The sequence below is a fragment of the Syngnathoides biaculeatus genome, chromosome 9 (genome assembly GCF_019802595.1).
Source record: "Syngnathoides biaculeatus isolate LvHL_M chromosome 9, ASM1980259v1, whole genome shotgun sequence".
NCBI lineage: Eukaryota > Metazoa > Chordata > Actinopteri > Syngnathiformes > Syngnathidae > Syngnathoides > Syngnathoides biaculeatus.
Window position 1 is genome coordinate 9,987,224 of NC_084648.1, and position 26,144 is coordinate 10,013,367.

Genomic DNA, 26,144 nt, shown 5'->3' on the forward strand with positions numbered 1-26,144 from the left:
AGTTGACAGACGCACACACGCACGCACGCAAAAGGATCCTGGTTGGGTGCCATTTCCAGTGTTTCCATTTCGTTTTTCTTCCATAGGAATTGTTTTGATTACGCGGCGACCACTTTTTACATCCATTTCATCTTCAGTGTGTGCAAAGTCCTCTCCTGACCCACTTTCACACACACTAAATACACACGCACGCACGCACACACACACACACAACACACACACACACACACACACCACACACACACACACACACACACACACACACACACACACACCACACACACACACACACACACACACACACACACACACACACCAATTGGTCCCTTCATTGACGACAAACGCACGCACGCACGCCCACGTGGAGACATTCAGTGGTGTCAGCAGCAGGAAGAGCGGCCTAAGTCCGTAAATAGACCCACGCATTGATTGAGTGAGTGAATATTGATCTAACATTTGCTTTCCTTCCCTGATTATTTCCACACCAGCACGCAAGCCAAGAAGCCATGTAAAAGCCACCAGCCCCGTTGATAAATGCTTTCGACTCCCCCACACCCCCCCCAAAAAAAAAAAAACAACAAAAAAAGTATGATTGAATGAAAGAAAAGAAGAAAAAAAAAAGGGGCTGCTGTCAACTGGAACCTGCAGGCAGGCGGGCGTGGCGTTCAGTCTTCAGTCGGGGGGCGTGGCCTGGCAGGCGAGCGGCCTGAGCGTGGCGGGGAACATCAGAACCTTGGCCTGCATGAAGGACAAGTCGGGAAGGCCGCAGATCACCTGGGCCGCCTCCGAGCTCAGCTTCTCGTCCTTGCGCGGCTTCCTGGGGGAAAAGCGGCGGTACGTTTCGCTCTTTTTCGATAAACGATGATGGATGGCTAAAATGGCTGAATGTCTGTCTTGAGCCCTACTTGGTGGAGGTGCTGGTCTTGTCCACGGTGGACATGAGGCGGGCAAACGCGTCGACCACGCGGCTGCCGGCGCCGCCGGATTCCATCTTGGCCGTGGTCAGCTCCACCAACTCTGGGTCCACGCCTGCGGGACGCACAAAAAGAGTTGCGAGCCAAGACGGTGACGCGTTCGGGTCTCTGAGGCGATCGCCGTCCAGTGAGGGGGGAAAAACGAAAGAGTGGAAAGAGAAAGAGAAAAGAAGTGCGCCCGTGACAGCGGCTGACCTGGAATGGCGGGTGAGCAGGACGAGCCCGAGTCGTCCACGGGACCGAAGAAGTCCAGGTTTAGCAGGAAGGAGCCGCCGCTGGCTGCGTACGACAATGACGAGGAGGAGGAGGAGGACAGGAAGGTGACAAAGAGGAGAAGAAGATATTCGCCTCATCATGAGAGCAGATTTGTCGTAACAACAGACAGGAAAGGAAAAGAAAAAGAAAAGCGCAGGGTTGTTTTTTTTTTGGCTTGTGTTTGGAGATGGTTGTGTTTTGATCGGGGAGGAGTTTTTGCTGAGGGTTGTGGAATGTTTTGGTTGGTGATAGTTTTAGCGTCTGTGAGGTTGTTTTGGTGGTGTTTGACACATTTTGTTATGTGCGGTGGTGGACTGAGGATGTGTTTTTGGGACGTGTGGTGGGATTCGGGTCTTTGTCTACCTACCGTCCAAAGGGTTGGTAAGGCCACTGCTGCTCCAGTCAAACTGGACGGGGGGGAGAACTTCCTGTGTAGATTATTGACAACAAACATCAGAGTGATCCTGAAACCTCAAACCCAAACGCTGACCTGAACCCTTCCTACCCACCTGGACAGCATCTGAAGGGCAGGATTTGCTGTCCAGAGCCGCCGCCGCTGGTGCTTGTGCGATGGAGGCGATGATCTCGGCGGCCGAGACGGGCTTCACGGGCTCTTTGGTGGGCTCCAACATGCCCTGTGGACCAGGGTTATAATAGTTTGAGATTTTCCGGTATAGTTAAGATTTTAAGTTTCTCTTAACTTTTTTTCCTCCAAATTAATCTATCTTTTTAAACGATCTTTTTTTTAGCCATTTCATCAATACATATTTTGATTATCGTTACCGTAATTTCCGGCCTATAAGCCGCAACTTTTTTCACACGCTTTCAACCCTGCGGTTTATGCAGTGATGCGCCGCTACCGTTAGCCCCGCGCTAGCGTTAAACTCTCTGTGTACCGAGACTTATAACCAGGTGTGCTCTTTAGGCCGGGAATTATGGTAGTTGATTTTCACTTACTATAATAACCTTGCTGTGGGAAAAAGAACAATAGGAGAAAGAAAATTGCTCAGGATGCCTGACGGTCACTCACCAGGCTGGCGGCGTAGACGGGCACGATGAGCGGCTGCTTCTTCTGTCCCGTGAACAGCTGAAAGTAGCAAAGATTCAAATAGAATCGGGATCAAATGAAGAGTTCAAACATAAAAGCCTTAAAAGGACCGTTTACACCAAAATAATAAATTAATTAAACAATTAATAGACTATAGCAGAATAGAGGAGGATTCCGAAGCCTTGAGTGGAATCGAATGAAGACTGGACTAGCGTAGTATAAACTAGAGAAGAGAAGATTAAAATGACAATAGTGGACGAGGGCCGTTGAGCGGAGTCTCACAATGTTCCGCGTGTCGATGCCGAGGCAGCCGAGGAGAGTTTTGTTGCAGTAGGAGCCCCCCCACTGGTGTCTGAGGCCCACTGCCTCGTGGATGTCTTGAAGTTGGGACCACACGCTGCCACACAAAAAACACAAACAACAACGTGACACACCAGTCGAAAAAGTCAGCCATCAGCTCGCACTTGCTCATTTGGACCCCACCTGCTGACGTCCGCCCGCGCCTCCACGAGCGTCTTGAGCGAGACCACCTGCTCCTCCACGGCGGGGGAGGGGCCCGTGGCCTGCGGAAAGCTCATCTCCAACAACTTCTCCACCCGGCTGCACAGCGCCTCCTGGAGACGTGCCACAGAAGCGCAAGCACTCGCGTGAGGACGACGCGCAGGAAGCAGACAGGACAGGACGGTCGCTGACTTTGGAATGTCAGTCGACCGCTCGCATTCCACTGGATGGAATCATGTGACCCACTTACTGCATTGAGACTAATTTTTAAAGGGGAATATGATTGAAGATGACTTTTCCTGCTCCTGCTCACCCACCAGGTGTAAAAGTTCGAGTTTGCATGTTCTCCCTGTGCATGCGTGCGTTTCTTCCGGGCACTCCGTTTTCCTCCCACATCCCAAAAACATGCAACAATAATTGGACGCTCTAAACTGCCCCCCAGGTGTGATTGTGAGTGTGACTGTCTCCATGTGCTCTGCGATTGGCTGGGAACCAGTTCAGGGCGTACCCTGCCTCCTGTCTGTTAAAAGCCGGGATAGCCTCAAGCACTCCCCGCGACCCTTGTGAGGATAAACGCCTAAGAAAATGGATGGATAAGTAGTTAATGTTACAGAACTTTATCCATGAGTAGTTTTCTTTTGCATGTTTACCTGAATAATTCAGTCATATACAATTCGTTTCCAAATGTTTTTTTTTTTACAATATAATAAAACTCAGATTAATATTGGTGCTATATTTGTGTATATACATTATTCTGACACCCACATACATACATGAAAATTCCCAGGGTGTGGGCCGTGTTTTTTTTTTTTTTTTTTTTAGTTTTTGGGGAACGGGTGGGGCCGGCTAGGTGTTCTTACGTCTCGGTTTTTCACATTTGGCGGGGGGTTCTGGTCCCCATTAACCAGAAACAAAACGATGGATTACTGTGTCTGTGTACGTATCCACACAATTTGTAATGGAAACATTTTAAAGTGTTTCACTTGATGTGGGGGGAAAAAAAAAAATAAAATCTCACCGTCTGTCTGCTGTTGTCCTGGTCCACAGTGCAAGTTTCCGCCTGATACCAGGCCTCCTCGGCAGCCACAGCAGGACGGGTGTCGTCCATTGAGCTGAAGGCCGCCCACGATTCGCCCGTCGCCGACTCCCCTTCCGTCACTTGCGCCGCCTGCTCTGCCTCTCCAAAGGCATTCCATTCTGCTTCGCCGGCAGCTGAGAAACAGGTGAAAGTGGACTCTCCCTCCTCGTTAGCATCCATTTTGGGCGTGCTGAAGTCACCAAAGTCATCGTGGCTTTGCGCCTGGGAGGTTTCTTGGTGGTTAAAGTCTGCAAAGGGCTGCTCGCCGAATGAGCCCACGTCTCCGAAGTCCCCAAACTCCTCGTCCTCATCCAGCTGGCTGTGGTCGGCGGGGGTGGCGGTCTCTTCCTGGAGCGGCGGCGGCGATGGCGCGGAGCCTGTCGTACTCACGTCACCAAACTCCTCCAGGGCGTCCGTGGACAACGGGCGGCCTAACGACGTCTCTGTTTCCGTCTCCGAGGTTCTCCCGTCTGACAACAGGCTATCGCCGTTGCCGGTCATGGGAAAAGCGACGCCATCGACCGATACGCGGGCATCGTCCGCACAGGCGGCCTCAAAACGGGGGCCATCTTCACAGACACCATCAAAACCGCTGCCGTCATCGCAGACACTGTCGACACTCTCGCTGTTGACAGAGACAACTTCTACGCTGAGGGCATCGCCGCTGAGATTATCGACACCATCTAGACAGTTGCCTTCAACGCAGGTGCCATCGAAACCATCGACCCGGGCGCAATCATTGTGGATGCCGTCGACACAGGCGCCATCTTCTGCCTGCTCGCCAGAAGCGTCAGAAGACTGGTTTGTGCAAGGTGTGATTGTGTCTTGTGCTAAGTCAGCATCCCTTCGTTTGGCGTCCGGCTGCATGTCACATGACTCAGGGAGAGTTGCGGCTTTAGAGTCGGGTACGGTCCCGTCCACGCACTCCGAGCCGCATCCCTGGTGGACGGCGTCTCCGTGGCCCGGACCGCGTATAGCACCGAGCTGGGATCCGGTGTCCGAGAAAGCAGCGAAATCCGCAAACTCCGACTCTCGACTGTCACTGACATTACAGCGGACAAATATTTGTGCGCCCGGCTTGACGTCTGAGGCCGCGAAGCCGTTGGTGATGATCTCACCGCCTGTGACATCAGAATCCGACGGTCTCTTTACGTCAGACCGGTCGCGGCTTCGGACGAACGCCGAGTTGCTTCCGGGCAACACGCCGTTTGCCTTGGCCTCGTGGCACGTTACCGCCGCGGTGCCGAGGCCGTTGGGGAGCTCGGGCGGCGAGGTGGCATCCGGGGCGTGCGTCTGGTTAAAGGAGCCGTTTCCGGACGCGTCTAGCTCGCTGAAGCTGGACGACACGGTTGAGAAGGCACCGAAGTCACCAAACTCGTCCTCGTCGTCCTCCTCGGCGTCCTCCATAGGCGGCGGGGATGACGAGTACAGGCGGATGACATCGGGCTCCATGGCGACTCCTCCGTCCCGCTACACCTGCCACGAACATACAAGAAACACGTCGGCGTTGCCGAGGAAACAGTCAAGCATTTTCCCTTTCATCCACTGACCCTCAGGCATTCTTTTATTCTTCTTTCAACTTGCCCATGGCCATTTTTGTACACCTAGCTACTTTTAACTGAATAAGGTTGTTAACAAACAACCTAAATTTGTGTCATAAAATAATCAATTAGGTATATCAGTAATTTTTTAACCCTTTAAGTTCCAGACCTTAAGCGATATCCACAATGTAAAAATCTAAAGACACGCTAAGCATGTTGTTATACCATGAACGGCTCAGCAGCACTTAAACTGTTTGAAACCCCCCCCCCAAAAAAAAAAAAAAAAAAGTGAACTGCGATATAGGGGGTGAGGTTATGTAGTCTACCGGAAATAGTGTTGCGTCTCAAATCCGAATCATCTTTATTTTGCCAAGTTTGTCAAAAAAAAAAAAAAAAAAATCACAATCCAATGATTATTGATGGTTCCACCAATTCTAGTAAAATGCAAGCATTTATTGTTAAGATTTTTTTTTTAGTGTCTGTCAAATTTAAAGACCTTTCAAGGATTAAGTGTCATTTTTAAAGATGATTATGGCTGTAATTATCCAACATCTAATCACTGGACTTTGGACTCTATTTACAAGACAAGTACATCTGGACACAATGAACTCCGATAAAAGTGACTGAACAACAATCCATTAAAAAAAAAAATAATATTTTCAACGACAAATCATAAAGCAGCAGATTTAATACACATATCTGAAATTGTCCATCAATGTGAATGCTGCTTTGTCTCTATGCTGTTATCTACTTTGACTGTCATTTTTTGTTGTTGATATATTTCCTTATTGACTGGCAATATACAGTGAAGAAAATAAGTATTTGAACACCCTGCTATATTGCAAGTTGTCCCATTTTTCCTTTTAGATTATCTCTCTCACAGTGGACATCCACCTACAAAGAAAATTTCAGACCTCTCCATAATTTCTTAATGGGAGAACTTGCACTATAGCAGGGTGTTCAAGTACTTATTTTCTTCACTGTATGAGTTGAGATTATTCAGTAGGGTTCCTTTTTTTCTGAGCCCAACTGAGTTTAAGTAAGTAACTGCCACCATATTAAAATCCTATAGCTAATAAAGCAAAGCGTTTCAGAGATCACTGACCTATTAAAAAAAAACTGTGATGCACTGATGCCAATATAAGTGAATCATGACTCTACTAAACAAAAACCATCCGCAAGGTACGGACTGCAGAACTGTTAAAGTAAATCTGAAATGATTTTGCGTGATGATGTTAGTCATTTGCGCAAAGTGTCTGTTTCACTGTGATGTATATTGTTCACGCTTGGAGGATTGAACCTTTGCTTTGCCAATTACCTAATCCAATGTCTAATTAATAATAAGCTTCCCCCCCAAAAAAAAAAACAAAACGAAAATGCTGCTTAATGTTGCTTTGTAAGCATTGTGAAATATGTTTCGCAAAATATCTTGGACTTAATTCATCTGAACATGACAAATTAAATTCCACTGAGGATGTTTCCATATATTATTTTACTATTCTATATATACTTAAGGACTGGATTAATTCTTTTTTACGTGACAAAATCTTTTTTTGAAGTCACTCTAAGCAAATGTAATACTTTTCTGACCCCCCTACCCCTCCCTCCATGGATGGGAGTGACGTTAGTTCAGTTTATCTGGTTTTGCTGTCTTCATGCTAACTAAAAAAAAAAACTGTTTAATCGCTTTGAATAAGTCATTTGTCTCGCGTCAATACAAGTGACACCTTGTCGACCCCCTTTAAAAGTAATTTAAGCTCAGATTCGAGTGAGGTTTGCGGACTTTTTCCGTGTTTATTTGCTCGTTTGTCACGTTTGTTTGTGCTGGGAGGCTAACGAACCAACATGCTAGCAGTGGCTGTCGGGTAGCTCCAAAACTGACAACTTTTGTCACGAGTTAAGCTCCACACGGGCAACATTACAGGTAGATAAACAACCAGTGGCAAAAAATGTAAATGTTTCAAAGTGCGCTCATTGAACGAGATAAGCGCAAAAGTACGCTCCAATTGGACCGAACAAACGGTTAGCACGTAGCCCGTAGCTGTTGGAAATGAGCTTTTTCATTTCCGCGTTTATTCCTCAGCGACAACAAATCTTCTTATATGTGACTTTAAGTGTCCTACGGAGGGAATGACATGGAACACAAATGTCGTCGAGGGCGTCAAATAGCAGCTAGTGGGTTAGTTAGCATCAGCCGCGGCTAACTAAGAAGCTAACCGGGGCGAAGCCACAAGCGGGGGAGCTTTTGACAGCAGGTGTCAGCTCCTTCTTTTTGCGGAAAACAACAAATCATAAACTCTTTTTTTTTTTTTTACGCACCTTGGCGCGTCCGACGAGAGCTTCCATGACGCGGGGGACAGACAGACAGAGCGCCCGGTGTTCCAAAAAAGGGGGTCGGCGAGCAAGCAAGAACACCACAGAAGCGGAAAAGTGCAGCCCGAAGTGAGGCTTGTGCGAGCCGACTATGGAAGCTTGGCTGCGGGGGGGAGGAGGTCGCCTATGACGACGACGGATGGACCGGATCTGTCTCTCGTTCTCCCGGCATGCACCGCGCACCCACACAAACGAACTACGATCACTAAAAGTAGAAGAAAGGTTAAATTGCGAAAAAGATCGAAGAAAGCATAAGGAACGGGAAGAGGAAAAGCAGAGTTAAAGGAAAAAGGGAAGTAGACAGAAGACAAAAATTGAAGAAAAGTTGTCATCATAAAAAGTACTGTGGTAGCGATAAGAGATGAATAAAAGCGTGGATAAGAGTTAGAAACATTCGCGGGGATGAGAAAAAGTAGACAAAAGGGAGGGATGAAAAAAATTCAGTAGCAGTACAAGTGCTAAGAAGGAAAGTAGCAGATAAATTCAAATAGGTTTTGATGTCATGTAATTAAGCATTTATTCCATGAACATGTTTTACATAAATCTTATATAAAATTACAATGTAGCAGCATGAATATTGATTGGTCAGAAACAATAGCATGAAGAAAAAAAAAACAATACTGTACATGACAACTATAGTCATATCTTTCATCAATGAAAAAAAAAAACAAAAGGTGGTAATGTTGTAAATTGCATGATTGAAAATATTCACAAAAAAGCATGTGATTGTTTTCAAGTCAAGAAAATATTTAAAATAGTCCATGTCCATTCCCATGCCGGCGGCACGGTGGAGCAGCTGGGAAGCGTTGGCCTCACAGTTCTGAGGTCCCGGGTTCAATCCCAGAACCACCTGTGTGGAATTTGTATGTGCTCCCCATGCCTGTGTGGGTTTCCTCCAGGCACTCCGGTTTCCTCCCACATCCCAAAAATATGCAACAATAATTGGACACTCTAAATTGCCCCGAGGTGTGATTGTGAGGGCGTCTGTTTGTCTCGATGCGCCCTATGATTGGCTGGCAACCAGTGCAGGATGTACCCCGCCTCCTGCCCGTTGACACCTGGGATAGGCTCCAGAACTCCCCGCGACACTTGTGAGGATGAGCGGCAAAGAAAATGGATGGATGGATGGCATCTCCCAAGCCGCCTATCCTCACATTTATCACGGGAGCGCCGGGGCCTAACCCAGCTAACGTTGTGTGAGAGAACCACACTCCGAACTGGTCGGCGGTCAGTACCAGGGCACATGTCGACACCATACGGGGGGGTGTGATCCTCGCTTTCATACTATTTAAACCCAAGTGTTGTACGGTAGTGCTTAGAAGTACGACTGACCTGACTCACAAGTTTTCACTTTGACTTGTTAGCAAAACCTTGAGATAAGAGCACTGTGTAAACAAAGACAACGAAAAAAAACTATCAGATGGCCTGGCAAATAAATGGAAATGCCACAGACAGGCTAACAAATAGTGGACGCACAGAAGCTGATATAATGCATAATAAAAATAAAATACATAATAATTCTTCAAGCAGCAAATGTAGTGAGATATAGACTACTCAAAAGCGTATATTTGTCCTCTGCAAAGAATGCAAAATATTACTCGGGTCTACAGAGGAATGAGGGGAGTCTACGTCTGTCGAACGTCTGCATTACCCGGTAGCCAAGGTGCTCCCACCGGAAGTAGCAGCACAATGTCCTCTGACTTAAAGCAAAAGGTGTGACAGTATAAATATTGACATTTTATCTAATGATATCATCATTACTGCATGGTTTGAAAAAGTATATTGAAGAGAGCTATTTTTAACATGGCATTAGTCTTTTCTTGGGGAGGCCAAAACAGATTAATGGAATTTACATCCATTTTAATGGGGAAAGACGATTCAAGAAATGAACACGGTCACAGAACGACAGCGTGAACGGCGGTGTACCCAATCAGATGGCCAAAGTCGCAGTTTCAATGTCCTCCCTCAGTGGCGCCGCCGCCTTCAACCCAGCTTGGTGATGGCGACGCTGCCTTTGATCCACAACGTGTCCACCAGGTGGAGCGTTGCCACCCGGTGCTGGAAGTCAAAAAGCTTCTGCCCGTCCACGAAAACCCGAAAGCGTCCCGACTCACACTGCACTTCCATCTGGAGACAGACACGCACACACGCATGCAGAAGCAATATATGATATATTTGGCGGGTGAAGCATAGTCTTGAAAACCTATCCCAGACTTGAATGGACATACTGTACTTCCTTGACACCCATGACTACTTTACGATTAGCAAAGGCCGTGGCCCCATCTAGCGGCTTTGACCAGCCCTCGGGTGTCAGCGAGCCCACCTTGAAAGGTTGCCCCCGGATGAAAGGAAAGAAGGGGATGGCGCTGTCGGGGCGGGTCCACGCGCCGGCCACGCAGGCCCGACGCAGCACTTGGCGCTGCCCCCCTCCGAAGCGCGCACAGATCTCCAGGGCGACGTCTTGCGGGGGCTCCCCGTCCCGCGTACACCGCCCGCACGTCAAGGCCACGTAGAACCTGGTGCAAATTCAATGAGGAAAAAATGGAACTGTTTTATCATCCATCCGTCCGTTTTCTTTGCCGCTTATCCTCACAAGGGTCGCAGGAGTGCTGGAGCCTATCACAGCTGTCAATGGCCAGGCATTTGCAGGGCACATAGAGACAAACAGCCGCACTCACAATCACACCTGGGGGGCAATTTCGAGCAGAGGCGTCAAACTCATTTTTTGCCGTGGGCCAGATTGTAGTTATGGTTTCCCTCGGAGGGCCGTTATGACTGTAAAACCATAAAACTGTTTCATCACCTCATCATATTTACACATGAAATTTATGAACTAGTTTTGAAATCAGAAATCAAGCATGCATACTTGCAATATCTCAAGGTTATTTATGATCTCTGAAATTTAGGAGAGATTTTTTCAAGAATCATTGACGTTGACACTTATTTTGCCTTTGCGGGCCACATAAAATGATGTGGTGGGTGGGATCTGGCCCCCGGGCCTTGGGTTTGACAACAAGGGTCAATTTAGAGTGTCCAATTGACGTTGCATGTTTTTGGGATGTGGGAGGGAACCGGAGTGCCCGGAAGAAACCCACGCTGGCACGGGGAGAACACGCAAACTCCACACAGGCGGGTCCGGGATTGAACCCCGGACCTCAGAACTGTGAGGCCAACGTTTTCCAGCTGCTGCACCGTCCTGCCTCGAGTTTTACTTTTGTTTTCCAAATTTTTAATTTTTCCAAATTTTACGGGCCAAAATACTGAGTTGCAGTGCGTACCCTACAGCACAAAAACATGTCGCATACTACTAATATTCATTGTGACATGTTTGTTTATATGTGCCCTGGGATTGGCTGGCGACGAGTTGAGGTTGTGGCCCACCTCTCGCCTGAAGATAACTGGGACAGAATCAACCACGCCCACAACCCTAGTGAGGATAAGCGCTACAGAAATTTAATGAATGACTAATTATGACCTTTTGATGTATAGTAACTGCCAGTAATTCAAATTTGACTGATTTTCAGAAAGATCACTTCCTGTGATCAGCTGGTAAAGCATTGGTCTCACAGTTCCGAGGACCCGGGTTCGATCCCGGAATCTCCTGTGTGGAGTTTGCATGTACTTCCCGTGCCTGCGTGGGTTTTCTCCGGGCACTCCGGTTTCCTTCCACATCCCAAAAAACCTGCAACATGAATTGTATACTCTAAATTGCCCCTAGGTGTGATTGTGAGTGCGGCTGTTGTCAGTCTCTTATGTGCCCTGCGATTGGCTGGCAAACAGTTCAGGGTGTAGCCTGCCTCCTGCCCGTTGACAGCTGAGATAGGCTCCAGCGCTCCCCGTGGTTCTTGTGAGGATAAGCGGCAAAGAAAATGGATGGATGGATGGTGTGAATCCACGTTTAGTTGTTTCTAGGTTGTGTATTAATTTCATGGTTTTTACTTGTCAGGATTGGAGTCCACGACGCCCACGATGATCACCTTCCGTCCTGGGTGCAACCCATCCGTGATGTGACCCCGGAAAGGAACTGCCTGGACTCGGGCGAGCGTGGGCGCGTTCACACACAAACACACACACACACACACACACACACATGTACATAGGCCAAATTGTTTGGTTTGGTTCTTGTATTCATGATTTTTAGTGTTTTGTTGTGTTTTTTGTGTCTGTTGTCCTGTCAGTACCAGGTTGGTCCATGTATCCTGCTCACTTTTCTGGCTGATGCTCGCTTTGGCCTCGTCATCATCAATTTTCCATTTCTGCAAAGATACAAAATGCTTTATTATTTTTCAATTACACAGACAAGAGTAAACTTTAGTAGCCGGAAAATTTTGAAAGCAGTTACTGCAAGTTTATCAGTGTGTTATGCTCATAAATTTGAGCTTGGAACAGAGCAGAAAGAAAAACCATTTTTTTTGCTTCTGAGACAAAATTATCTTTATTCATCGGGGCGTTACAAATGCCAATTTCTTTAGAATTTTATTAATAAACTGATTTGCATCTTTGCAAATACAGTAAAGCTCTTCATAAAACCTGTGTTGGGGACTAACTAATTGTGTAACAAGATTACACAATATAATAACAGAATTTGTGTAATTGTAATCCATCATACATTAATGTGAGGAAATGTCATTCAATTACTTTTTGACATTTCTGCAATCATCATTTTAGTTACATTTGAAAAAAAATCATGTTTTTAAAAATATTATTTCTGTTTCAAAAGCTCGTGATTGTGATTGGCTCTCTTCAGTCATGTGGTATCCAGCAGTTGTGTAAAACATGACATATTTTTCCAAATGACCTTGAAGCACCAAAGAGACGTGAACATACACACAGGTACATATTTTTTTGTCATTGGTTTCTTATTTTGTTTAAAGAAAAAATAATCTAAGTGGATAATTCAAAATAATCAAGGTTTAGAATCCACATTTTTGATGAAAGATCTTGCGGTCCTCTTGCTGTATTAATTCATAACTAAGAAGTCATCAAATATAATTGCTATATTACTTTGTGAAAGGAATTGAAATAGAGAATTCACTATTACAATTATATATGTTTTGCTTATATAATAAATGAAAACTCGCTGGTATTATCAGGACTAATCCATATGCATATATGTTCAATGTGCAACGTAGATGTGCTTTTATTTTGAGTCCATAGCGGAAGTGCCACTGGCTTCGTTGCTCGACGGCGTTAATTGAAACTTGTCCAAAGTTGTTGATGCTGTCCAAAACAACAAACGCGAGCGACGTACAGAATTATAATGTAGTTGTTCAGAGTTGCGCTAAGTTTCCAACTTTTACCTTCCTCTCGCGCGTCGTCGCGGGTTGCTCGGCGGCCATGTTGGAACTCCAGAAGCACACGCACGGGGTGTACATCCGGTATGTGCGCGCGCACCTTTCTCAGCGGTAGGTTGACGTCATCATTCTCGCGTGGCGGTGTCGGCAAAATGACTGGAAATGGAGTCGGTCAAAATTCCATTTTACGCTGTTTAAAATGAAATAGTAGTTTAACTAATAAAGTTCGTTTCTCATGCGCACAATTGAGACCAATGATCCCTAACCCCCCCAGCCTGTGGGTCTTGTGGTATCAAGCTTCACAGATAGCTTAAAAAAATATATATTTATATGCGTTTTGCCATTGGTTGGCTACCAGTTTAGGGCAGAGGGGGAACCAACTCATTACTTTACAAGACAACTCAAATCTTTGCCCTCAAGTCCCGAGTCAAGTCATCCACTGTGAATTTCAAGTCCTTTTACAAATAAAACAAAACTATATCTTCATATCCCGACCCTTGTGAAGCTAATTGGATTGGAAAATGGACATTTACATTTAATTTATATGCACACATTATATACGACATTTAGAAATATTTTTTTTTATTTATGAAAACAAAATTTGATAAACAAGTGCATTGAACCTTTGATAGAAAAAAAAAAAAAATCACAAAAGTTGCTCAAATACAAAAGTCATAAATATAAAATTGTCGTTAAAAAAATAGATCACATATACAATAATGAAAACATTCCGAATTAGATAGTTTCAATATACAAGTTACAGTAAGTGTACCCTTTTAATGGGCACATAATGGCAAAAAAAATAAAAATAAAAAAATCAGCAGATGCATTTTGAGCCAATAAGAGCTCAGCACAGGTGTGCATTTAAAAGTTTAACTATTTGCGCAGTTGTGCTTGGTTGGCCTGCGTGCGTTTCGTTCAAGACTACATCAGCTTTCCCAGAATGAAAGAGAACGCGGCACCCAGAGCCAAACCTAGAACCAGGAAGAAGGTCATGAGCGAGCCGGCCGTCTCGCAGTCTCGGTGGCCCACGAGCCTGACGGATGACAAAAGTTACGTCAACATTTACATATTGCACTGGAATATCTCTCCACTGCGGCTGAGAGTGCTCATCTTGTAAATAATACATACTGTAAAAATCAAGATTTGCGCAGATTGACAAACCTACAAAACATTGTCGATATTAGTCATATTTTGACTTCTCTATTTGGACTCGTTGTTAAATTGAGTCTATATGACGTCAAATTATTATCCAGATGCGCATATTTTGCATGCGTATATGCATATGCTGACTTTCACAGTAGGGAGCACACCACAGGAAGCTCCTCAAATCAGTTCAAAGAGTTCCTTGGAGGCAAGTTGCCACAACAGGGTACCAAACCGAGACTATTATCTTAAACGGCTTCAGACTGAACACTTACTGTAAAAAGCAAATAAAGTAGGATGTTATATTTTCTTGCCTCAGTTAGATTGCAATTTGACAATTCTATTTTGTGTAAAAGTAAATTCCATTTGTAGAAAATACATTTTGAGCAAAAAACAAGCAACATTAGTCCCATATGTTTTGCTGAGTCAGGAGGAGAAATGACTTCTTCTTGTGGGTGGGCGCTGGGTGCAGCACATGACCATTGGGACCAATCAGAAGAGCCCATTTGACATGACCATAGTATCATTGGTTCCTTTGGACAGCGCTCACCAGGATCCGCACCTTATGGTTTGTTAACACCACTGATATTTAAAAAGACTGAACAGCTCATCGGCCACCAAAACTGAAGTCGCCGAAAGCAGACATCCGCCATCTTTGTACTCCCAAAACAACCATACTGACCTGTGCAGTGACAGTGATTAACAGTGTTAATCGCCGGTTTTGTGGCTGTGAGAAAATATTCCAGAGGTAAGTTAGAAAGATTTATTTTGACACTGTTAAAGTTTGTAAAGGGTTTTATATTTTCTGATGAGCTTAATTCACTTGAACAAATTTTTGTTTACGGTTGTTGTTGTTCACTGTTCACTCTCTGCTTCACCTTTAAAGGCCGACGTTTTTTTGCGAAAAAGCGATGTCAATATTCTCCCAAACTTCATCAGTGGAAAAGCAAGAAAACACATTTTCAGTGAAATTTTGGAGGATTTTCATTATACAGAACACTGCAAATTGAATTTGAGTTTCAAACGAGAGGAAACAAGTTGAAATTTGTCTGAAATACGACGCCGCAGAGACGACAAATGAACAATGCGTTTAGCATGTATTTTCCCATTGTGAGGCCTTATTTCTAAAAATATATTGAACTGATTGACTTGAAATTTCATGTTTTTATGAGAAAAAAAATGCTTAGTTTTTTTACTATATTATGATGATCGTGCTTCACAGCGTTTTTTGGGAAAAGTTAACATGTCACGGAAATCGGGCCCTAGGTAATATGCAAGGTTTCTTGGAAGTCCCGGTGTTATATGTCTCCTTTTCACTTCGCCTTTCTTGGCTTACCAAGTCGAATTAAAAATCCTTCATGTTACCAGAACTAAAAAAATGTCAAGCTCACGCGACCAGTTATAATTCTACATGCCAAACTTTGAGAAAAACCCCTGCCATAATCCAACCTGTAAACCGTGTCCGCCACACGTTTTGGGAGTACCAAGATGGCGGCCAACTGGCTTCAACCAATCGACACACGATAGATAAGTGCCGCTATCCACTCTTTTTTTTTAGATCAGTGGTTAACCCTCTGTGTGCCACACATGCCTGCACTTTGACATCGACTGGCATCCTAATGAACCAATGAGGTTGAGGTTCGATAAGTCAAACGAGCCATTTTGATTGGTCGAAATGTTCGCGTGAGGGAGCCAGTGCCCACCTTGAGTATTTGTCTGCAATGCTGCCTATTATATTTGCTTTTAGATTTTTTTATTGGTTCTATATTATTCATATAGTGGCGCATTGTTTTTTGGCCGCAAGATGAAGACAAGAGAAAATTGCAAGTGTGGGGTGGGACTCACCGCGGTGCGTAGGCCATGCAAAGGCTGGCCAGGTACCCGTTGGAGAAGGCGAAGAGCGCCATGATGGCGACGAAGATGACGTCGTGGCGAAACAAGGAGACGCTCAGCTTGGATGCAGGAATGTTGCACATCATCAGCAGCGGAATAAAGAGCACACGTGACGCCACGGCGCACGGGAACAAATAGCTGCCCTGGGATGGCTGCGGACACACGATCAGATATCAAACTACTCACGGCTGTACTTAATATTTTCAAACGCAGTGAAGTAAGCACAACTGAATTTTAGTGTTAGCCTATTTGAAAAGGGCTAATATAGATTTATAGTTTTGAAAAAGTCTGATATCAGCTAATCAATTGGCCACCCGATCAATCGGTTGGGCGCTAGTTTGAGTTACACAGAAAAATTAATTATTTGAGGAAATTTGAGGAAACTGGACTGCACCACTAGTGTGACGTCACAAGTTGCTATATTAAAAATATATTTGAAGGACTCCATCATGGGTACAATAGCTAATCAAAATATTAGAAACACCTAACAAACATCAAACATTGATACAATTCCTGTACCTAATGAAGTGGCCAGTGTGTGCCTTTCAGACTTACCGACTGTGCTAGGGAGGGGGCGCCACGACCCAACAGGTCCATGACGTTAAAAACCACAAAGCAGCAAACGCATGTGAACACTTGGTCTGTAAAAAAAATAAAAAATTTTAAAACATCCCAAACTTTCGGCACTGCTTCTGTTTAAACCAGTTTTTGTCCATCTTTGGCTCCCTTTCATCCGTTTGCCTGACTAGGTGGAATGACGGACGACTGATTAGAGCATCCGCCTAAAAGTTGAGGACCGGGATTCAAATCCCGGCCCCGCCTGCGTGGACTTTGGATGTTCTCCCCGTCCCTGTGTGGGTACTCTGGTTTCCTCCCACATCCGTAGCAGGTTCAATGAAGACTCAAAATTGCCTGTAGGTGTGATTGTGAGTGCGCACGGTTGTTTGTTTCTCTGTGCCCTGCGATTGGCTGGCAACCAGTTGAGTTGTGCCCCGCCTCCTCCCCGAAGATAGCTGGAATCGGCTCCAACTCCTGCGACCCTTGCCGCGACTAGACACGGGACTCAGGAAATGGATGGACGACTGGATAAACTGACTCTTTGGGGAAGCGACATTTTTGTGCTGCGTCAGTATGACTCTGGACTGCTCATCAGAATCATTCAGTCATCATGAAAATATTTGGAGAATACTCAACTCAGAAAACTACGAGGTTTTACGGGACATGACCAAATACCAGGACAATAAGAATTCTCTTAAAATGTTCTTTCATTTATGAGTTTTAATTTGAAGTGATTTTGGCATGTCCCACACACTGGAAAAAAAAAAAAAAAAGTCAATAATGCGCATTATACATGGGTAACAGGAGAAAATGAAACAGACCGGCCCATTTTATATATATATATGCTTCCATCAAGTGGTTGTGGAAAAGCTTTACACTTTCATTCCAACATACCACCACCACCGAGAGGACTGGTTTTCAAATGTCATGGGAACAAGCCCAAAAAAGTGCATTGATTGTTTTGTGTATGAAATGCGCTCCACAAACGAATTTGCTTTGCTATATGTAGCTAAGCGCACATGAGATGATAGCGAATAATCACTGATCCAAATTATTAGGCAGCGGAGGAGCGGCGCGCTAATAAAGATGGTAGTGGCTCACCCCATTTGGCGTGCTCCTTGTAGACCGTCTCCACGCGCACCGTCACCACAGGAAACACCGACAGCGTGACGGCAAACACGCACGTGATGCACAAAGCCATGAGCCAGATCTGCACGCGAGTGCGCACACACACAAACACACACAATTTTGCAGGTCATCATTTCATTTTTTTTGCCATACGGACAGTGATGCTGGTTTTTGGAAATTGTGGACAAGTGACTTTTTTTCTACAGTACATATGAGTTTCCTATCATTTGATCAATAACGGTAAGGTCAATTTCATTTTGAAAATCAGTTGATTTTACTGATATGAATATTTGGCAGCACGGTGGACGACTGGTTAGCGCATGTGCCTCACAGCCCGGGTTTAAACCCGACCTCGCCTATGTGGACTTTGTATGTTCTCCCTGTGCTTGTGTTATGTTATGGACAATAATTGTTTTTTCTTGCATGATTTTTTTGATGCAGAAGAGCGCCGACCTTCTTGAAGACGAACAAAACGGACGACCTCTCCCCAGGCTCGCCCATCAACTTCCCGTCGGCGTCCAAATGTTTTACGCCTTTAATGCTCTCGACGTGTGCGTCTGGTAAACAACGTCGAGGGATGAGCCACAGGATGGATAAATGACAGCATATTTTACGGTTTTCAGGCACCAACCGGCACAGGGAAGGAGTTCTTTCATCTTCGCCTCCTCGTCATTGTCGCGCGAACGCCGCCTCAGGTAGAAGCGAGCAAATTCCTGCGCTCACAGTCACCGGCGAAACAGATCAGTCATTTTTAATCACACTATTTTCCTCCATCCAACCATTTTCTAAGCCACTTATCCTCACAAGGGTCGCGGGAGTGCTGAAGCCTATCCCAGCTGTCCACAGGCAGGAGGCGGGGTACACCCTGAACTGGTCGCTAGCCAATCGCAGGGCACGTCGAGACAAACAGCCGCACTCACAATCACACCTATGGACAATTTAGAGGGGGGCACGGTGGATCAGTAGGAAAGCGTCGGCCTCACAGTTCTGAGGACCAGGATGCAAATCCCGGTTTGCATGTTCTCTCCGTGCCTGTGTGGGTTTTCCGGGGCCACTCCTGTTTCCGCCCACATTCCAAAAATATGCAACATTAATTGGACACTCTAAATTGCCCCGAGGTGTGATTGTCTCGAAGTGCCCTGCGATTGGCTGGCAACCAGTTCAGGGTGTACCCTGCCTCCTGCCCGTTGACAACTGGGATAGGCTCCAGCATTCCTCTGACCATCGTGAGGATGAGCGACTAAGTAAATGGCTAGATGGATGAAAGAGTTAAAAAAAAAAAAAAGCTGCATACCAGGCGAGGCAATATCATGTAGCAGGCCAGCGTTCCCAGTGTGGCTACGCACGGCGTGATGAAGTAGCCCAACGCTGCTGATTTGTAGGAGTCAGTGTTACCTGATGCACACGCACACACAAGCGTGAGACACTTTTTCGGGCCTCGCTTTGCAAAGTTGACGACATTTGCGCTCCTCACCCAAGACTGAGCAGAGCATGGCGACAGCGGCGAAGATCCCTGCCAGGCCCTGGCCGGTCATGAACAACGTGCTGTAGCGAGCCGGCAGCAGGCCCACTGCCCCGAACAGGCTGCCCTGCAACACCGCGCCGAACACTGACGTACGGGGGGTGGGGGGAAGACACACACATGCACACAATAAAAGAAAAACAAACCACACATACAGAACACATCCAGGCAGACAGAAAAACACACACGCAAAAAAAACAGAAAACATAAATGCACAGAAAAAAAAGAGAAAAAGTATGCAAAAAATAACACATACACACACACGCATGCAAAATACAGACAGAAAACACACAAATGGACAAACAGGGAAAAAAAAAGAGAACGCATACACCCATAGACAGAAAACAGAAACACACACACAAAATATAGACAGTCAGAAAAAAAAACATGGAAACACACACACACGTGTTAGCAACAGTGCTAAAAGCGATGTTGCTCCATCTTTGCTGTATGCATGCTTGACTGACTGTTAATGAACCAAATGGTCGCCATGGTGACAGAGAAGAAGGTGTCAGGCGTCATGTCAACTTCCACCAAGGCGGCCGTCAGAGAGAAGAGCAGCAAGATGGCAACCAGGCTCGTGGCCACGCGCACCCCTTCCCGAACCCTGACCGCAAACACAAAGGGTGAGTGGACTCGGAGTAGTCGGGAGAATTTGAAGGGGCGTCCATTTTGGGGCTGTGCTGACACTCGCTCACCATTGGTAGAAGAAGGAGTTGAGCAGCGTGAAGAGCAGCAAGGGCAGCTGGGAAAGCAACGCCATCCAGCTGTCGTAGTTGTACTCTTTGACCGGCTCGCCCGACGTGTTAAGCTGATGGTTGCCCGCCTCACCCGACGTGCTGAGGCGCTGGTTGAAATACTGGCAACGGCAATTAACACGTGTTGACATGACAGCACAGTGAGCTGCAAAGGCTTACATTGTTTAGGAAACAATCTGAGTCAAAAAAATATGAGGTCATGGCAGCAAAACATAATTGTGATTCTCGCCATCACAAACAGGTTACACATGAAGAGAAACAAGGTGCTGAGGTGTGGGTTGTGTGCGCGTAATTTCCTCAATGAAAAAAACGCATCTTATGTGGCTTGCGTGGGGTGTGACATGTCTTGTTCTGGACTCCCTGAGCGTGCTTGAAAATGTTCAATGACACCCCAGTTGGAGTTTATCGTACAACTATACACACACAGAAAGACAAAACTACACACATCTTAGATTTTTCATACAAGGCACACGTCATTTTATGTCAATCAATTTCAGTACTGGCCCACACTCCAGGCTGCAATAGAGCTCGTCCACATCACGTCACCATTTTCACGGCGCCATATTGCCGGTCAAACGGAGCCGCTCGACACTGTGGGAGACACTGAACCGGAGCAGAATAGTCACAATGCCCGAGACTTGTTGTGATGTTGGTTGTCACAACAGACGAGCCGGATATTCAAAGAAATCATTCTATGGAATACCAGCTGAAAAGACCAGAAGAGATCGATGGAATTTCGGCAATTAAGTGTGATGGATGGTTCCCGACCAAATACACACGACTGTGTAGCGATCACTTCACTTCAGGTAGCAATTAATCTTCTGACTCTCAAATTATCAACAAGTATTTATAATGCAAAGTTGGCTGATTTGAGAACAACGCGTATTTAAAAAAAAAATAAATCACGGGTATCAAACTCAAGGTCTGGGGGCCAGATCTGGCCCGCCACATGATTTTAAGTGGCCCGCAAAACCAAATCTAGAGTGTCAATTTCCATGATTCTTGTAAAAATCTGTACCAAAATTTCAAATTCTCTTATATTATAAATGATAAAGTTGAGATATTACAAGCTTTTTATGTTACCAGACGTTAATTGTTGAAAAATGCATTACCCTTGACTTCTGATTCCAAACCGAGTTCATAAATTGATGATGTAAATAGATGATTAAATGTTTTTGCGCCACAGTCGTGAAGGCCCTCTGAGGGAAACCGGAACAACAATGTAATGAATGGGAGTTTGTGTAAAATCAGGAGTCATTTATTTAAATGTTGGTATTTGCATTGAAAAAAAATCAGAGTCTCTCCATTGCTATGTGGGATTTATTCTCGATTGAGAAGAGATCCAGCAACGAAGTATTTGTACGCGTCCAGCGTTTTCTTCGCTTTCAAACTCTTCCGTGTAAATCTCGCCGACTTACTCACCAGATCCATGTGTAGATCCAGTTGTCCAAGACAAGCGGAAGCGGGTTAACGGTCCAATTTCTTATCGGCGAACACATCGACTTCTGCATTAAATATGAGTCCTCTAATGCAAAGTGTCTCTCATTTTTCCACGTACCTTCGTTTATTATCTATCGCCTTCTAGATGTTTAACGGACAAAACTCTGGGCGTCGCGCTATGCGACATATTTTCGTTTCGTCTCGTCTCAACGGGATCAACTGTCAACAATTCTTTGTTAGACGGGCAATATGGCGACGTCACGTGATTTTATGACGTAGGTGCACGAGCTCTATACCGGTATCGCAAAGAGTTTTAACAGCGTGCCCACATACGTGGGCCTTGACACAAAAGTTTGTTTGATGCCGGTCACCTGCGAGGCCGTGATGAAGAAGTTCCAGGGGAGCAGCGTCCCCAGGCCCAGCATGAAGATGATGGCGGCGACCATGTTACCCCTGCAAAAGAAACGGGATGGTCCCCAAAACACAGTGCTTATTTGTACAAAATGGATATTATCAGACATGTGATATAACTGAATGAAAAAAGACTGAAAAAAAGCCTGGGGGTCAGCAAGGGTGTTCACCAATTTTAACCTGTAAGTTTTATAAATTCTATGAATGAAATATATCTAGTAAATCTTTAAATAAATGCTATTCTGTTTTCAAAATGTACACAATATGACCATTCATGATTTAGGTGCATACCTTTACCCCACAAAATCCTAAATTCAACAACCAGAAGTGAAACTAAATAGAATTCAGATTTGCATCATGGCATGCAGGCGTGCTTTCATATCCATTCAAAAACGTTTTAAATTTCTTGCTTTAGTAAATGATTGAAACGCATGAATTTGACAATAATTATTAACGTCATGTGTCGTTATACTGACATTTTTACAAGTAATTGCTTCGGTTGGTTCTTGGTTTTGGGTTGACATCTTAATGTAGCAGCTACGGAAAAGTTCGTTTTCGTCGCTTCCAGTTGTTTGACTTATTTTTGTCGTTTCGCGTGAACTTCCAACGCCTTGAAACCGCTTGATCCATCGTCAATCGGATTATCCTGACCCCGTGTGCGCAATGCTTTACCAGATCGATCGATTTTGCGAACGAAGTCGTTTAACAGTGTTAATTTCCTTCTTTCCAACCGTATCGACGGTTTCTCATTCCATCCAATCCAATCGGAATTTATTTTTTTGACATATCTACCAATTTCTTTCACTCGAGAGGCGTCTTTCTTCTCGAGCGCCGCCATCGTGTTGACTTCAAAATGGGCCCATGGCCCGCCTCATACAACAAGCGTTTTCATTGGTCAGGAGGAACACATTCGACCAATCAACAGACGTGTAACTAATCTTCCACCTCGCTTGCCAAAGTCGGACCGGAATATGAACGAGTGCGGATTCTGGCATGCGTTACGGTCGGAATATTGCAGAAAAACAGATTTTTTTTTTCCCCCATTATTTTTTTTTAATCAATGCAATTTAAAAAGACGTAATTCCGCCTATGAACGGAAATAGGGTTAGCATGTCACATGTCTGATTGTTAGTTTTACAGTACACACACACACACACACACACACACACACACCACACACACACACACACACACACACACACACACACACACACACACTCACTCACTCACTCTACCGGTCAGTGGGAGCGCTCGCTTTCTTTTCTTCTGGCATCCTGTCACACAACATGTCAGAGTAAGAATAACGACATTCATAATCACAGCTGATTATCCATCCATTTTCTTAGCCTGCTTATCCTCACAAGGGTCACAGGAGTGCTGGAGCCTATCCCAGCTGTCATCAGGCAGAGTACACCCTGAACTGGTTGCCAGCCAATCGCAGGGCACGTGGAGACAAACAGTCGCGCCCACACACAATCACACCTTGGGGCAATTTAGAGTCTCCAATTAATGTTGCATGTTTTTGGAATGCGGGAGGAAACCGGTGTGTCCGGAGATTTTGTCCCCTGTGATTGGCTGGCAACCAGTTCAGGGTGTACCCCGCCTCCTGCCCGTTGACAACTGGGATAGGCTGCAGCGCTCCCCACGGCCCTCGTGAGGATAAGCAGCTAATAAAATGGATGGATATATATATATATGGCCTTGAGGTGCAACAAAGCTATGATTACAACCCTAGCCCCCCCCCACTTCCTTTATTCAATCAATTCAGTAGTGTGTGCAAAATGGATGAACATTAAATGAAAATGACAAACCGAAAGAAATGATAATTATCCCAGGGGTGGCAAATAAGAATTTCAATTATGTACTGTTTATCGATATCAAAGAAGATGAAATACAAATGGGAGCTGAATCTGATGGCTTGATGGACCGAATTCAGTTCCACTTTTTTCAGAAAGACAGACCAAAAGTTTTCACTTCGTCAATCCATATTTCTGAACGTAAGACTTTGGACAATGAGATCATTTAGCTATCAGTCACTATTAACGGAAGCGATATTCTCGAAAAAAATAAAAACGGTAAGATGATTTTTTTGAAGTACAAAAGGTTGTTTACGTCATTGGGTATGAATCACTAGTTTTTCGTAAATGACGTATTCCACATGCGCCAAAATTCACTTCCGTCTTGTCATACAAGATGTACATCTTTATAATAATAATAAAAATACATTTTAAAAAATGTCAACGACTCTATTTGGCAACTTGACCCACATATTGTGCTTATATATCATGTTACAACCAGAATGGAACGAGTGTTGCCCGGTACCAAAGAGGCGGGGGACCTCACCTCACCTCACCTCACCTCACCGCACACGTGCTCGGGTAGAAATCGAATAAAATGAGAAAATAGCTCTTTTTTTTTTTTCCTCCACATCTCAAGTAGCTTGGCGATAAGTTAGCGTTCTGGACTTTTTTGGAAGCGAAGTTCCAGAAAATGGCTCGTTCATGAATGAAGTGAAGAAAAGTGACAGCAATTTAGGTTAGAAACGAAAAAAGAAGTTAACACGGGCAAAACTCACATGCGTCGCCGGTCAGCTATTCGTCCCCACTCGGATGAGTGATAGTATGACACAGGTTCGAGTCTCAATGAATCGACGCATATGTGCGACAGTTGAATTGAATCGCGCTTTTGGTTTCTTCCGCCCGCCAAAACATGAAGGCGTGGAAAAAAAAAAAACCGAATGGAAGGTTCGCGGTTCTTTCCCTTTGATGATCAGGGGAAAAACCGCGCCCCCAAGCCATTTGATTGGTCCCTGCAAAGTCCCTTGCTTTTACCTCGAGTGCGCCTCCTTCGGTGGCTGAAAGAAAATCATGTTGATTATCCGCGCGATTCCAAAACAATGGATCATATGATTATCACAGCCCTAAAAGCATTAATGCTGCTGCACTTTGAGATGTGCTACTACTAATTCTAATAATAATAATAAAATTTGCCAGAATATATACATATATGTGGCTTATTTTATAGTAATAGTAACAGTAGAGAAATGTGTATTTTTTCTGGCAAAATTTATTATGATTATCATTAGTAGTAATAGTAGTAGCAGCAGTAGAATAGCACCTTTCATGACAAAGTGCATCATTGCGTTTCGAATAATTATAATCAGTGTAAATCCCAAAATGCACTTTGATGTGTTTCTGTCATGAAAGGTACACAGCTGCTACTGCATTACTTTTAAGAACAAAAATCGCTGGACAATGGGCTAGAATCACTCACTCAGCCCAAAACCCAATCATGCACTCTTTGTTGTCTTTCCCATCATGAATGTATCAGCCCATTGGTGTTCCCACTTTCTGGCCGCTTGCAGTGTAAACACCGCTGCATGATGTTGCTGTGACTATTGACGCGAAATACCACCTCCAACTTGTACCCCTTCCCCTTGTTTCACAGTGTCAGCAGGTGTTAAGCATCCGTCGGGATGCATTTCCCTCGGTGACCGATGGTGTCGCGTGTGGTGCACTCGCTGCCGAATAGGCAGAAGCAGCCAAGAGAAGAAGAGGGGAGGGCGTTGCAGAGACCAATCAAATGGCTTGGGGGCGCGGTTTTCCCCTGATCGTCTTAGCAAAAGAAAACTCGCCAGCTGGTGAGCAAGAACCTGCTTGGGGAGTTAAACGTGCAGCATGCCGGCCATGTTGGAAGGGGCGACGTTCGCATTAAAGGCATTTTGTGGACATTAAATTGAGTCGAAATTTTCTCACTTCTCAACATCCATCCATTTTCGTAGCCACTTATCCTCACAAGGGAGAGTGCTGGGGCCTATCCTAGGTTTCAAGGGGCAGGAGGCGGGGTACACCCTGAACTAGTCGCCAGCCAATCGCAGGGCACATTGAGACAAACAGTTGCACTCACAATCACACCTCGGGGCAATTTAGTGTCCAATTAATATTGCGTGTTTTTGGGGATGTGGGAGGACACCGGAGTGCCCCGGGGAAACACGCAAACTCCATACAGGCGGGGCGGGGATTGAACCCGCCACCTCGGAGCTGTGAGGCCAACGCTTTCCAGCTGAGTCACTGTGCCACCTACCTGTCAGCATACTTAAGGGTTTATTTTATTTTATTTTTTTTGTCAAGGCTAAAACGTGTGCAGTCAAAATGGAATTTATGAAATACGTTCCCTCAAAATATTTACACTTTGTCCTTCACGAACGTTTACCTGCCCCCCACC

The 26,144-nt window shown here is 45.1% G+C and overlaps 3 protein-coding genes across 4 annotated transcripts; all 3 read right to left on the reverse strand.

Annotated features, from left to right (window-relative positions):
* Positions 1-268: 268 nt before the first annotated feature.
* Positions 269-7,951, reverse strand: aftpha (aftiphilin a). 2 transcript variants are annotated; one of them, XM_061830734.1, is made up of 10 exons: positions 7,717-7,951; positions 3,797-5,332; positions 2,761-2,891; positions 2,560-2,674; positions 2,260-2,316; positions 1,739-1,864; positions 1,597-1,657; positions 1,170-1,253; positions 906-1,029; positions 269-817 (listed from the first exon to the last, which is right to left on the reverse strand). In XM_061830734.1, the coding sequence occupies exons 2-10, from the start codon at positions 5,306-5,308 to the stop codon at positions 673-675; spliced, it is 2,355 nt and encodes a 784-aa protein (XP_061686718.1). In that variant the 5' UTR covers positions 5,309-5,332; positions 7,717-7,951; the 3' UTR covers positions 269-672. The 2 variants fall into 2 exon arrangements, with proteins under 2 accessions (XP_061686718.1, XP_061686719.1); XM_061830735.1 differs by lacking the exon at positions 1,170-1,253.
* A 328-nt stretch (positions 7,952-8,279) lies between these two features.
* On the reverse strand, positions 8,280-13,142 carry LOC133506105 (galectin-related protein-like). Its single transcript, XM_061829881.1, has 5 exons — positions 13,071-13,142; positions 11,952-12,026; positions 11,710-11,798; positions 10,094-10,286; positions 8,280-9,897 (listed from the first exon to the last, which is right to left on the reverse strand). Exons 1-5 carry the CDS (start codon positions 13,107-13,109, stop codon positions 9,754-9,756), a joined length of 540 nt encoding a protein of 179 aa, XP_061685865.1. The 5' UTR covers positions 13,110-13,142; the 3' UTR covers positions 8,280-9,753.
* A 568-nt stretch (positions 13,143-13,710) lies between these two features.
* LOC133505718 (equilibrative nucleoside transporter 2-like) lies at positions 13,711-24,656 on the reverse strand. The gene is made up of 13 exons (XM_061829102.1): positions 24,496-24,656; positions 23,156-23,194; positions 21,881-21,962; positions 20,010-20,170; positions 19,779-19,918; positions 19,264-19,398; positions 19,084-19,184; positions 18,421-18,502; positions 18,243-18,346; positions 17,763-17,871; positions 16,659-16,744; positions 16,056-16,255; positions 13,711-14,100 (listed from the first exon to the last, which is right to left on the reverse strand). Coding segments are annotated over exons 1-13 (1,353 nt in total). The 5' UTR covers positions 24,498-24,656; the 3' UTR covers positions 13,711-13,988.
* Positions 24,657-26,144: the final 1,488 nt, after the last annotated feature.